Source organism: Trichosurus vulpecula, chromosome 8 (assembly GCF_011100635.1).
Source record: "Trichosurus vulpecula isolate mTriVul1 chromosome 8, mTriVul1.pri, whole genome shotgun sequence".
In the NCBI taxonomy this organism is placed as follows: domain Eukaryota; kingdom Metazoa; phylum Chordata; class Mammalia; order Diprotodontia; family Phalangeridae; genus Trichosurus; species Trichosurus vulpecula.
This window is the reverse complement of record NC_050580.1, coordinates 89445030-89458731: the sequence shown is the minus strand read 5'-3', so window position 1 is coordinate 89458731 and position 13702 is coordinate 89445030. Positions and strand designations below refer to the sequence as shown.

The following is a 13702-nucleotide window of genomic DNA, read 5'->3' as shown; positions in this document are numbered from 1 at the left end:
TGATGGCGACCCTTGACAGAAATAAGGAAGCTTGAAAGAGAGGATAGGTCTAAGGGGAAAGATAAGGAGTTTGGTTTTGGATATACTGAAATTGAGATGCTAGTGAAACACGTAGTTCAGTTGGAGAGGGGAAATTGGATGGAGGTCAGGAGAGAGATGAGGGCTGAATCTGTAAATTTGGGAGTCAGTTGACTAGCATTCTTTTGGGCCCTTACTATATGACGGGCACTGTGCTAGGCACTGGGGATACAAAGGCAAAAGTGAAATAATTCCTGTCCTCAAGGAGCTTATGTTTTAGTGGGGGAGGAAAGTGATCATTGAATCCATGGGAGTTGTTGGATTTCACAGAGACAATGTAGAGTGCCTAGGACAGGGCCCTGTGGTAAACACATGTAGCAGTTGAGAAATGGATGATGATCCTTTAAAAGAAATTGAGAATTTGTCAGATAGATAGACTGAGATGTAGGGTGTTAGAGCAGTGTTGTGAAATGTCGGGAAGGAGAGAGCAGCTGGGAGTGAGGTTACCAGCAATGGACCCTACAGAGGGATGAGGAATGAGAGAAAACACTGGATTTAGCAGCAAAATCATTGGTGGCCTTGGAAAAGGCAAGTTTAGTTAAGTGGAGTGGACAGAAGCCCAAATGGAAGGAGAGAAGAGAAGTGAGTGGGAGGTGGTAAAGTGAAGTCAAGGAGGGTAGCCAGATTTTTTTTTTTTGCAGAATTTGGCTGTGAAGGGAAGGAGAGATATAGGACAAGAGCCAGAGGTGATATTAGGGTCAAGAGAAAGGATTTTTCTTTTCTTTTTTTTTAAAGACTGGGGAGATCCAGACATGTTTAGGAATCAGGAAAGAATTCAGTGGATAAAACGAGGTTGGAAATTAGGTCCCAACAGGGAGAGGGGACCTGGGGTTGAGTACAAGTTGAAATTGAATTGTCCAGGGTCAAAATTCATTTAGCTGTCTGCAGTACTTAGGGAGTACATAGGTCACCCTAAATTTCCCTGATGGGTCCCTGTGACACATAGAGCAATCCAAAGGGATTGCTACCCTCACTAGACCAAGCTGATATTTTAAAAAGAAATCAAACAAACTGAAACCTCAAAACAGTGTGACATTTCCCAGATGGATTAAAAACTTCAGGTGATTGCTTGGGACTTTCAGGCCCAGGAAGTCTTAACTTTTTTCTTATTTTTTTTCTGGTCAAATACCAGGTTGGAGAAGCCAACGGGCTACTCAGAATAATGTTTTTAAATGCATAAGATAAAATACATAGGATTACAGGGGGGAAAACATCCTTAAGAACAAGCCATCTGGACCCATTAGAATAAAGTTTGTAATTTTTTAAAACTCAATAATATTCTATTTCATTCACATACCACCGTTTGTTTATCCATTCCCCATTACTTTAATTCTCATTCTGCCACCCCAAAGTACTGTTAAACTACTTTGGTTCCCTTGGAGACCTTCTTTTTGTCTGTGACCTTGAGGAGGTTCTGACTATCTTTGGGGAGGGGAAGGAGGGAGTACACATTTATATAGTACATTGTGCTAACTGTTTTGACAAATATTATCTCATTTGATCCTCTTGACAACCCTTCGAAGGAAGTGCTGTTATTAGCACTCTGATTTTACGGTTGAGGAAACTGAGGCAAACAGAGGTTAAGTGACTTCCCAGGGTCACATAGCTAGTGTTTGAGGTCAGATTCAAAGTCAGTTCTTTCCAGGCCCAGCCCCTCTGTCCACTGGGACAGGGATGCCTCTTTTTTCAGTCTCTAAAAGTTGCTCTTGAAATACAAATGTGTACTAGAGATAGTAGAGGGATATTGTGAAGAGATGGGGAATTAAAGAAATTATTATAAGGAATGAGCATGGCATAGTGAAAAGTACTGGCCTGGGAGACCTGAGTTTTTGTGCTGATGTTGGAACTACCCAGCATTGCAATCAACCAATTAATCAATACACATTTATTAAGTACCTACTGTGTATCAGACACTGTGCTAAGCTCTGGAAATACACAAAGAGGCAAAATACAGTCTCTGTCCTCATGGAACTTATAATCTAATAAATGAGAAAACCATATTACTCTGGGGCCTCCCTCTCTTCCTTCATCTGTAAAATGAAGGAGTTGGATTAGATTATTACAAAAGTCCCTATTGATTCGAAAATACTACTCATCTAGGCCAGCTAGTCTAGGTCAGGTGAAAATAAAGGAATGGTTCAAAGACCCTGAAATAGGAAGAAGGGGGTAGGATTTTAAAAGAAGAGGTAGAGGAACAGAGTCGGAAGAGTGATATGGTAGATCCAAGATGGTGGCTCAAAAGTGCACAGGCTAGAATCACCCAAGAATCAAAGTCTGTGGAGGAGCTGGTGGAGGAGTCAGGATTTCATAGGGTTGGTGCCAGGGACACTGGGTGGGTTGGTGAGGAAACAGGCTATGATGTCAAAGTGGTTTGGATCAGAAGCTAAAACAGTGGACTTGGGATTGAAACAGGAAAGAACCTTGAGGACTCAGTGGGAGTGATGACAAGCATCATCTGATTATTTAGTACTTTCAAACCTGAGCCGTCATCAGTACCAGGAGTGGGGTGACTGAGAGCTTTGAACCCCAAGTAAGAATACTGCTTCTATTCTTCAGCTTTCTATTGCTAGTAACCCAGATTCCTTCAAAAGCTACCCAGTGGGGTTGTAGTGGAAAACAATACAAAAAGAAATCAGCTGGAGTAGGAAAAGGCTGACAAAACAGATTTTTAAAAATCTTCCCTAAAAAGGTTGAAGGCAGGCAGGTAGGTAGCAAAGTGGATGAGCTTTGTAGTTAGGATCACGTTTCTGAGTTCGAACTGGCCTCCTATGCTTCCTATCTATGTGACCCTGGGCAAGTCACTTAACCCCATTTGACTCGGTTTCCTCATCTGTAAGATGAGCTGGAGAAGGAAATGGCAAACCACTCCATATCTTTGCCAAGAAAACCCAACATGGAGAGTTGGACATGAGGGAAAAAAATGACTGAAGAATAATAAAAAGGTTGAGGACTTAGAAATACCCTTGGGCTATACAATTAAGAGATAATTGGCAATTTAGAGAGAGCAGTTTCAAGCTAATGAGGTAAAAGTCCACTTTGCAAAGGTGTCGAAGTGAGTGAAAGGAGGGGATGGAGAGACAAGGGTTGCAGAAGGAATTTTTCAAGGCGTCTGTCTGTAAAAGAGGGGATAGGTTGGGATGGGGGTGGCATCTGGTGAATGTTTTTTAGTGATGCTGGAGACCTGCGCCAGGCAAGTTTGTAGGAAGCAGAGGAGCAAATGGAGAGAGATGAAAGATTGAAATGTCTAAAGGAATAGGAGAGATTGGGATTAGGGGAAAGTAATAGGGATATAATCAGAGAGAAACATAAAGTACCAATATGTTCCCCTTCCTAACTTTCTGCTCCTCTTCCGATGGTTTACTTCATTCTATAATACTTGAAAAGACTTGGTCTTTCATCAATGTGAAGACTTTCTCCCAATTATGGTAGACCATTTTCATGGGTTGCCTTGGCCAAAAATCTTTATTTGGACTCCGACCTTTCTGTGAATGTGTTCTTATCTCTATACCACCTTTTTTGCCTTGAAGTAAAAGCGTGTGTGTGTGTGTGTGTGTGTGTGTTTTATTTCTTCCAGAAGCACACATTCATTTCCTGGTTACCACACCACTGATTGCTTTTTCTTTATGTACAGAATGCTTTGGGTCTCAGGTTTAATGTAAGTCAATTTAGAATTCAAATAAAAATATTCATCATAAAACTCCTGGGGGTAGGAGGTTTGTCCCTAGGATTGACACTGATGAATTTAGAATTTATAATGAAAAGGGAAGAATCCTCAGTGCTTTCCACAAAATGCAAGCTAGCAATTAGTAAATTCAAAAGACTTAGACAATGTGGGCGGCTTAGCTTATTCTGTTGGACCATTTGAGCTCTGCCCAGCAGTGGAGAGTTTAAAAATCAGTAACCACAAACATATGTTTATGGGGTACATGATGAGAGTTTTCCCTATTCAGAATATGACTCGTCTCAGTTGCTGCTTAATGTTTTGCCATAGAACAAATTGTTAGATGCTTTCTATTAATAATAATGATGACACTAGTCTTTTGTCTAGATTCAGAATAATCTTAGCTTTTAATCATTTAATATTTTATCATGTGATACCTCAAGGGATTCATGTTATTGTTTCAGCTACTTCTTTCTTTGTTTTGGGTTGCAATCCATCGATACCCCATCCCAGTCTATTCGTGTCCTTCTCTCAGTCTCCTATAAAGGATCCACCCAATAGACCTTTCTGTTCCTCTAACAAGATGCTTTGTCTCCCAGCTCCATACAGTTTCACTGACTGTCTCCTTTTCCTGGGATGCTCTCCCTTCTCAACTCTGCCTCCCGGCTGCCCTCAAGTCTCAGCTAAATTCTCACTTGCTATAGGAAGTCTTTTTCCAGCCACCCTTTGGTACTGTCTTTCCCTCTAAAATTGCCTTCCACCCCCCCTTGTATACATCTTGTATATACATAGTTGCTTGCATGTTATCTCCCTCCTGCTCAGAGCTCCTGGAAGGCAGGCGTTGTTTTTGTCACCGTTTTCATATCTAGTACTTGGCAAAGCAACTGAAAGTAGTAGGTGCCTAATAAATGCTTGTTGGCCAGTCAACTGACACTAGAGTCCTTCTCCTGGGTGGCTACCAGTGTGACCCTTGGCCCGTCTAGCCGTTGTTCCTTTTGCTATTTAACTAGCACATTTCCTTTCCAAATCATGTATTATCTCTGATGACTTTTATGGCATCTCTCACCTTCAGGTCATCTAGGGGCACTTGTAGATGCTATGTGATTTTGGAGTGTTCAGAAGACACAGTTCTCGCCCTCCAGTTGGACATTCTATTAATAATTACATGATATGATAACGGCTCAGTTCTAATCAAAATGGCAGAGGAAAACTGGGGCTTACCCGTTTTGGAGACATCTCTCTATACCTACAAAGTGCTCCGCTTTGGCCACCCCTCTCCCGTGTGTGTTTTTGTGCATTAGAATGTTATCTCTTTGAGAGCAGAAACTGTTTTCCTCCTTATATTTGTATCTTTAGCCCTTAGCACAGTGTTTGGCACATAATAATCTCTTAATAAATACCTTTTCATTCATTTATTCATATTCCTCCCCACCCTCCCCCTTAAAAATATTAGGTTTCTGCTATCTTTTTGGATAGAGAAGATAGACTTTGCTTCTCTACTTAAAAATTTACCCTAGCTACTAAAGTTTACTAGTAGTTGGAATGTTCTTTAGGTCTGGTTATTATTATGATGATCTAAAGCTGGGTTTCTTAATATTTTCTCTAACATAGGGCTACCTTCCTCCCAGCCTGCTTTGGCAGCTGGGGAAACTAAGATACCGTTCCTCAAAATAATGTTTTTGAATGCACAGAATAATAAAATACATTATAGAGGAAACCAATGATATTGAAATGGAGCTATCAAAAGATTTTTTTTTAAAAAGTTTACCAATTCGTGATTAAGAACCTCTGATCCAAACTAATGATAATGATAGGCTGCCCTTTCATTTTATGTTTTGCAGAATACCTTCCCACACAAACAGCTCTATGAGACAGGTAAGAAAAATAAACTGCAGCTCAGGAAAAGTAGGTGACTTAGTGATGTAGGGCTCACTGCTAGTAAATGTTAGAGCCAGAATAGGAACCCAGGTCTGACTCCAGACATCCAACCAATGCTCTTTCTACCTTATAATAAATTAATAGTAATTGTGATGACAGATAAATTTGCCTGTTCATAAGGGAAGGGAGGCATCATTAGTGTTTTTTTTTGGCTCAGAGCAAACAGAAATATATCTGTCCTGCTGCTTCTCTATAAAAGACATTGGCAACCTAGGCAAAGTGTTTAAAGGCAGGGCAAGAGACAGTGTGGGCTGCCAAAGAGACTTTCTTAAGGCACGCGTCTGATTATGCGGTACTCCATCTCAATAAGCTAGTGACTCCCTGTTACTTCTGAGTCAGATGCAAACCTTTTTTTTTTAAACCTTTAACAACCTGATTCCAACCTACATTTTTAGCTGGCTTCCCTTTCTTGATCTCAATGGTCTAGTCAAGTCTGCCTTCTTTTTGTTTATCACCCACACAGAGCAGGCTGTCTCTGGGCACGTCCCTTTCTTTGTCAAAGGTGTCTCCCATGCCTGGCATGTACTCACTTCTTTTAGAATCTCTAGTTTTCTTCAAAGCACAGCTCAAGAGCTACCTTTTATATGAGGCAGGGTTATAGTTCTGGCAGTATAGCGATCCTTGTGGAGATGCCCACTAGGTGGCTGGAATTACAAGACTGAATTTGGGGGGAGGTGCTCAGGGCTAGAGAAAAGGATGCAAAAGTCAGTTGTATAGAGGTGATCCTTGAAGCCCTCTCTATTCACCACTCCCGAACCCTAGCATGGGCTCAGACAGGCCACAATTCTCTTGACACAGTTTCCAAAGGGAAACCAACCAACAGACCGCCCAAACCCACACAAGACATGCATCCAGGGCGCCTCACTACAGTGAGAGTACTGTCCTGACACGTCTCCAAGCCACGTCTGACTGCTGCTTTGTTCACTCTACCCGGGTCCCTCTGTAGACCCCAGAACTGGAGTGGCCACCTTTGTCCCAAGATGCTGCAATAGCATCCCGCTCTGTCGGCTTCCCTTAAAAACCTTAGCTCCTGGAACCATGGGAAGAAAAGCCAGCGTGAGCTGAGCTGTTTCACCTCAGCTGATCTCTGTCACCAGGACATGGTTGTGGAAAGCTTGCCAGGGCAGTTTCCAGTGCCTGGTTCCCTTTCTCCTTTCCTACCTCCAAGCCTTGTTCTGCCCCACCCCCTCCCCCCCGCCCCACCCTTTCCCCCTACCGTCCAGACATAAGATGAAGAAACTAAAGCCTGGAGACATTAATTGACTTGTCTTCCTTTTCAGTTTTAGGAAGTTTATTTTAGACAAACAGTTACGGGTTCAGTCACAATCAGTTTGAGCCCCCAGTTAGGAAAATTCCTAGCATGTAGGCAGAGGCTGGGCTTTCTGCCTAACTTTAACATTTATATCTATCTCTTATTCATCCCTAGCCTCTTTGTGGTTAAGGGAAAATTCAGTTTACTGGAAACATTTGAGTAATGAAACAGCTGATTATATTGTAGTGTCTGTGGATAGACAGACACTAGGAAGGGAAGATGAGGAAAGAGGAGATATTTCTTGGTCTCTTACTTGGGTCATCTTATAGGAGATTCTGGTAGAGCCTGTGATCTTTTTTTGATATCTCCCTTCTCTGACACTTCTCAGTCCTCCTTTTGCTCCTCAAAGGTGTGCTGGAAAGTCACATGCCCTAATTTATAGCATTACTCCTCCTTCTAGCTAACTCCATGGAGTTAGGACTCATGCTGGACCCAGAGGAAAAAACCCAAATCCTCCAGCTTGTTGGAATTTAGACTTCATTTCTGACCTCATTTCTCTTCATCCAATGTCTTCCAAAGACTTTTTCCCATTTACTTTAAGGCCATTTGATTGAGTGGCATGTATTCTTGTCTTATAATTCAGTTATCTGAGCTAAAATGGGGGCTTGCTTTCAATCCCACCCTTAAACACATAAGTATTTTAACTGGAATGGTTATCAAACAGTGAACAAAACCATTTTTCTAAAATAACTTGCCCCCTTCATTACAAATGATTTTGAAGTAAGTCCAACTTCTTTGGTTCTCATATTTTGCTATTAATTTTGTTTGGTCCTGAAACATCAGTAAACTTCCTTTTCTCAGTTCATTGCTGTTATGCTTTATCATCTGCTTGATAATGCCTCTGCCAATGTGTATCAACTACTATATTCGATACTTTGTTTTTTTTTTTTTAAATCTGTAGTTGGGCCTTTGAAAGTTTTATCATTTAGACTTTCTGTTCTGTTCCATTATTGTTCCTTTCTGTAATAATATAATATTGTAATGTCCAACACTGAATTACATACAGAAGTGTGCTGATCCAGTTTGAACACTGTGAGCATTAAATCATCGAATGCTACAAATCAAGTCTTGATTTATTGTTTTTTTAATTGTCTAGACTTAGGAAGGTGACAGAGAAAATGCTAAAAATTCAGATTAAATTTAAAAGTTTATTTGGCATGTTTGCTTCCACCTCCCACCCCAAACCTGGTTATTTAACATTTAACAGCATATGCATGCCTCATATCCTGTAAGGGGATGGAATGGAAGATAAACACAGGAGTAGAATCTTAGGATGTTAGACTTGCCTTTATCCTTAGAGATCATCTAATGTCAACTCCATATTTTACAAATGAAGAAAATGAGAACCACATTTTGGCTTAGGCTGCTTACTGACCTTCTTAGAGAGTTAGGGGCAGAGCTTGGCTAAGACTGGAGAGATGACATTGCCTCTCCAATTAGGGCTAAGTTTCCTAGTCGGAGTTAATTAAATGGATTTGGGCTACAGCAGCTAGGTGGGTATGGTGCTGGCCCTGGAGTCAGTTCAAATCTAGTCTCAGACACTTACTAGCTATGTGGCCCTGGGCAAATCAATTAACCTCTTTGCCTCAGTTTTCTCATCTGTAAAATGAACAGAAGGAAATGGCAAACCATTGCATTGTCTTTGCCAAGGAAACTCCAGATGGGGTCACAAAGAGTTGGACATCACAACGACAACAACAGCAACTAGATCTGGAGTAGTGGGGACCAGAGGAATCACCTCAATTTGAAACAAAGCTCTTTTATATACTCCAGGCCTCTTTTTTTATTCATAGGTTTATACTAGAATCACCAGATGATCTATTTTTCCCTTCCAGCTCTACACATTCTACAAACTTAAGGACCCTCTCACCCCCTTTTTTTGTCCATATGTTAGATTCTAGTGAAGCAATTTTACAAGTGTCAGTGTGAAGACAAACAAACCCAAAACCCAATGTGAAATGTCTGAACACATTCCTCAGGCAGGAAGGTCTGGATATTGGAAGGATGTGGTTGCTGGAGGTGTCGTTATCACAAAATTCCAAAAACCCTTATGCCTCTTCCTAGCAGTCTTCGGCCTTAGCAGAGTTAAACCTTCCTGTTTCTTTTCTCCAAGGAAGCAGGGCCTGAGAAAGCATCTAATGTACTTGCTTACGAATTTCTCTGGGTTAGTCTTTTCCAAAGCTTGTTTACAGAAGGAATATTTCCACTCCCTTTATTTATATTGCCCTCCAACAGGAGAACTTAAGCAGCTTGCAGAGGGAATAAATGGAAATACCTGGAAAAATAGAAAGAGAGGAAATCGAGTCAGTCACAAGGAGTGAATGTGGTGGAACTGCTGGTTTCCTGGGGCTCATTCATCTTCCTCTTCCTACATCATCTGAGTATGAGTTGTGAGAGGCAGGGAACCAGAAACCAGGGAACTTGCAGGACCTTGGCTAAATCTCTCACTCTTCTGGGTCTCTTTTCCCATCTTTAAAATGAGAGTCATAACATTCACTCTGCCTGTATTTCCGTTGTCTTTTAAATGCAAAGTCCTCAAATGTGAAGAACTTTGAAAGGCTAGAAAAGGTCACTGATTTTAAGTGCTGATAATTGAAATTTTATTGTAGATCTTGCCTTGCATGCTTTTTTTTGGGGGGGGAAAGGGTATATTTTTTAAAAGCAACTTTACAAGTAAAACAAAAAAAAAAGCAAACCCCTCCATTCCTCCCCTCCCTTGCCACTAGTCACAGCTGTGAAAGAGAGACCTGTTTTATTCATAGAGTCCAGCAAGAGGTGTCTTGCCAAGTAGAAGGTAAACTAAAAAGGGACACCCCTTGGGTTCCCGAGAGGTGCCGGAGAGGGCTCTTCCCCCAAAGCAGGAAAATGGACACTGTGGACGCTGCAAAGCTTTGGACAATGACTCTTTGAGGAAACAATTCCCTACAAAGGTTGCTCTGTTGCTGGAAGAAACTACTGATGTGCAGCTGGGATGACTCAGCAGCACTGCCAGATGTCCAGAGGTTTTGTAGGTATCCCAGCATCTCTCTTAATAGCTGCTCACAGCACAGTGCTAGGAGCAGTGATACATTGGTATGAGTAGAAGAACATCCTACCCTTTTCCCCCTTACCTCTAGGAAAAGTGATTGTGAAATTGAGAGTCTCCCTGGGAGGTAGGCAGGTGTCTATCTATATTAAGATGGAAATGTAGAGTCTTCAATATTTTTTCAGATTTTAATTTAATTTTCCCCTGATTTTTGTTATTGTTCAATGACCCGATACGAGGTTTTTTTTTTTGGCAAAGATAGTGGAGTGGTTTGCCATTTCCTTCTCGAGCTCATTTTACAGATAAGGAAACTGAGGCAGACAGGGTGAAGTGAGTTGTCCAGGGTCACACAGGTGTCTGAGGCCAGATTTGAATTTAGGAAGAGGAGTCTTTCTGACTCCAGGCCTGGTGCTCCATCTACTGTGCCACCAAGCTGCCCTAATTTACCTATTTTCTATAAAGCATACATCATCTCCTTGGAACCGTATCAGAAACTTCACCAGCCTTCTTATTTCTAGCTCTTTTTCTTCCCCTATTTAGTGGTCAAAGGGAGTGGATGAGGCAGGGGCTACAAAATGTATTCTGTTTTGCCCAAGTGAGTCTACAAAAGTTTGAAAGTTACAGGATAAGCACTAAGAAAGTAGTAGTAGATGGTCATAATTGTAGGTCATAGTTGCTTGTGGGAACCCCAGGCATCACATTCTTGTGGAGAAATGATAGAGAAGAAAGAAACCAAGAATAGCAGTTAAATTTAATAGATTCTGTTACCATATCAGAGCAAGATTCATTCCTCGAGAGCTGAAAAAGAACCTATTTCTGTTGAGAAGAATGTTTGGGGTATTGTGCTTAGAAGTACAAAAGATTTTTTTCCTCCTTGGGAATTTCTAAGACCTCAGCTGGTATTTTTGGCTGCTCATATGTAACCCTTGACTTCAGGCAGCCAAAGCACAGAATTGTTATATGTCTCTTTCCATTTCTGTTTCCAGGGCAGGAAGATCCCAACAGCTTGCGCCATAAATACAATTTTATCGCAGATGTCGTGGAGAAGATTGCTCCCGCCGTGGTTCACATTGAATTGTTTCGCAAGTATAGCGAGCATTGCATTTTTATATTTCCACAGGGGCTTCTACCCAATACACACACTTCAGTTGAGAGAATGTTGTAGTTGAGTTACTTTTGAGGTTTGGCAAAATACTTAAACTGTCGTTAAATATACATCATATATGTATGTATACGCATATAGTATATACATTATATATGTATGTGTATATATACATATACACAAAGACATCTTTAAGGAAGACGGATAAGGGTTTTTCAATTAGGAAGCTATCCTATGTGATTTATCTAAAAAGACCCACTGTGCTAGATTTTTTTTCCCTGATACATTTCTAGTAGTTTTATTGCTTTGGAAAGTCCCCCAAACTTTTATTGCATGGTATTTTGTTTTAATCCGTTAAAACATTGGTATAAAATTAGGTTGCTATATTTCCAAATCTTTAAAGTCACAGTAATAGGAAATGTGTTAAAGAGCCAAGAAGTTCATGGTTGGGTAGTTCTGTGGGCATAGCTGTTTGCTCTGTGTTGCAGGCTACCCTTTTCCAAGAGAGAAATTCCAGTGGCCAGTGGGTCTGGATTCATTGTGTCTGAAGATGGCCTGATTGTTACCAATGCCCACGTAGTGACCAATAAGCATCGGGTTAAAGTCGAGTTGAAAAATGGAGCTACGTACGAAGCCAAAATCAAGGATGTTGATGAAAAGACGGACATCGCGTTAATTAAAATTGACTACCAGGTGAATCTCTTAAGCTGTAATTACTCCCTATCTGGCACATAATACCTTTCTTTTGAGATTTAAGGGGGGAAGAGGTTTGCGGAAGAGGACTTTTGCTGTTTTGCTGGTCGCATCCTTCACAGCATCCATTTTCACGGTTCTATATAATTTGGTTAACAAGCCACCATGCTCAAGAAATTCATCAGTTGCTGGCCAGTTTGCTTTGGTGGGTTGGTTGTTGGGTAGCAGACCCCGTCCATTTCTCAGACCATCCTCGAAGATTTTCCAGCTTGGTGAAACCTCTGGTAGCTCATACTTCACTACTATAGCTATTTTGAATTCAGGATTGTCTCCATATCACAATGAGTTATTGGTACAGTACCCTATAGTAGAGCTGGAGTTTCTGAAAGCCATTCATTCTCAAATAGTTTATATATATTGGCAGATGAGGTAACCAGCTTTGCAATCGTGCTACGTGAATGCCAGCTATCATTATCGTGATTTTTTTTGTAGTATAAATCCCCACGTAATCTTATTTAACTGTTGATTTGCTTTTTTCCCCCATGAAAAGCAACAGTAGATGTTAGTCAGCCCCTGCCTTGAAGGACCACAAATTCTGAATTGGTAGAGTCCATCTTATGGAGGAACAGAAAGATCAGAGAATCAGGAGACCTAGATCCCTAGCTCAAGGTCTTCCACTATTTCTGAGTGGACTTAGCCTCACTGAAGACTCAATTTCTTCATCTGCAGAATGAGGAGTTTGGACTGGCTCCCCTTCTGGCTCTATCTGGCTGTGATTCTGTGGCTTAATGTGTTTGGGGCATGCTTGTCTCTACAGGGAGAGTGCATGATGTAACACGTTTATGTGGTGGTCTGGGTTCTGTATCAAATGAGAAATTAGGCACTTAATAATAGCTAGCATTTATATAGTGTCTACTATCCCGTGCTAAGTACTTTACAAATATTTTCTTATCTGATCATCATAACAACCCTGAAAGGTAGGTGCTATTAATTTTACAATTGAGGAAACAGAGGTTAAATGGCTTGCCCAAGATCACACAGCTAGTAGTTGTCTGAGGCAGCATTTGACAATAAGTCTTCCTGACTACAGGCCCAGCACTCTATCCACTGTATCACCTAATTCAGGGATGGGGGACCTATGTCCTTGAGGTCACATGTGGCCCTGTAGGTCCTCAAGTGTGGTCCTTTGACCGAATCCAAATTTCACAGAACAAATCGGACCTAACTGTTCAGATTAAGCCAGATTGAAACAAGGGGAAGATTGAGATCACTACTAGTGGAAATCATAGTCATAGGTTGGGAAGACCCTAAAAGCCCCTCGTACTTGCATTCAAACTTACCTTGAATATATCAACAGTAGAGTTTAAAACATTCAGGACTGTGTAAGCTTTTTTAGTCCTTGATGTAAAAAAAAATGACATTGGAAACATTTCCCTCTTGAAATGATATCATAGGCTGTGTTTGTTCAAAAGTTAAAATCCCACTTGAATTGTGTATCTTTTAAAAAATTTATTTTTTCCTAATTGCATATAAGAAACAATTTTTAAACATTTGAGTTCTAAATTCTCTCCCTCCTTCCCTCCCTCTTCTCCTCCTTGAGACAGCAAACAACTTGATATAGGTTACATGTGTGCAATCATGTGAAACATATTTCCATATTAGTCATGTTGGGAAAGAAAACACAGGCCCAAAAAAAAACCCATGAAGAAAATGAAGTGAAAATAGTATGCTTTGATCTGTATTCAGACTCCATCAGTTCTTTCTCTGGAGCCGAATAGCATTTTTCATCATGAGTCCTTTGGAATTGTCTTGGATCATTGTATCACTGAGAATAGCTAAGTCATTGCATTGTGTATCTTGAATTTTTATGTTGTATTTACCTTAAAGGACTGT

At 40.8% G+C, this 13702-nt stretch overlaps 1 protein-coding gene across 1 annotated transcript in view; it reads left to right on the top strand.

Annotated features, from left to right (window-relative positions):
* HTRA1 (HtrA serine peptidase 1) overlaps positions 1-13702 on the top strand; it is a 71367-nt gene that overhangs the window by 19645 nt on the left and 38020 nt on the right. The window contains exons 2-3 of the mRNA XM_036737220.1: positions 11001-11100; positions 11605-11809. Of these exons, the coding sequence (XP_036593115.1) occupies positions 11001-11100; positions 11605-11809 (305 nt within the window). The remainder of the gene's footprint in view (positions 1-11000; positions 11101-11604; positions 11810-13702) is intronic.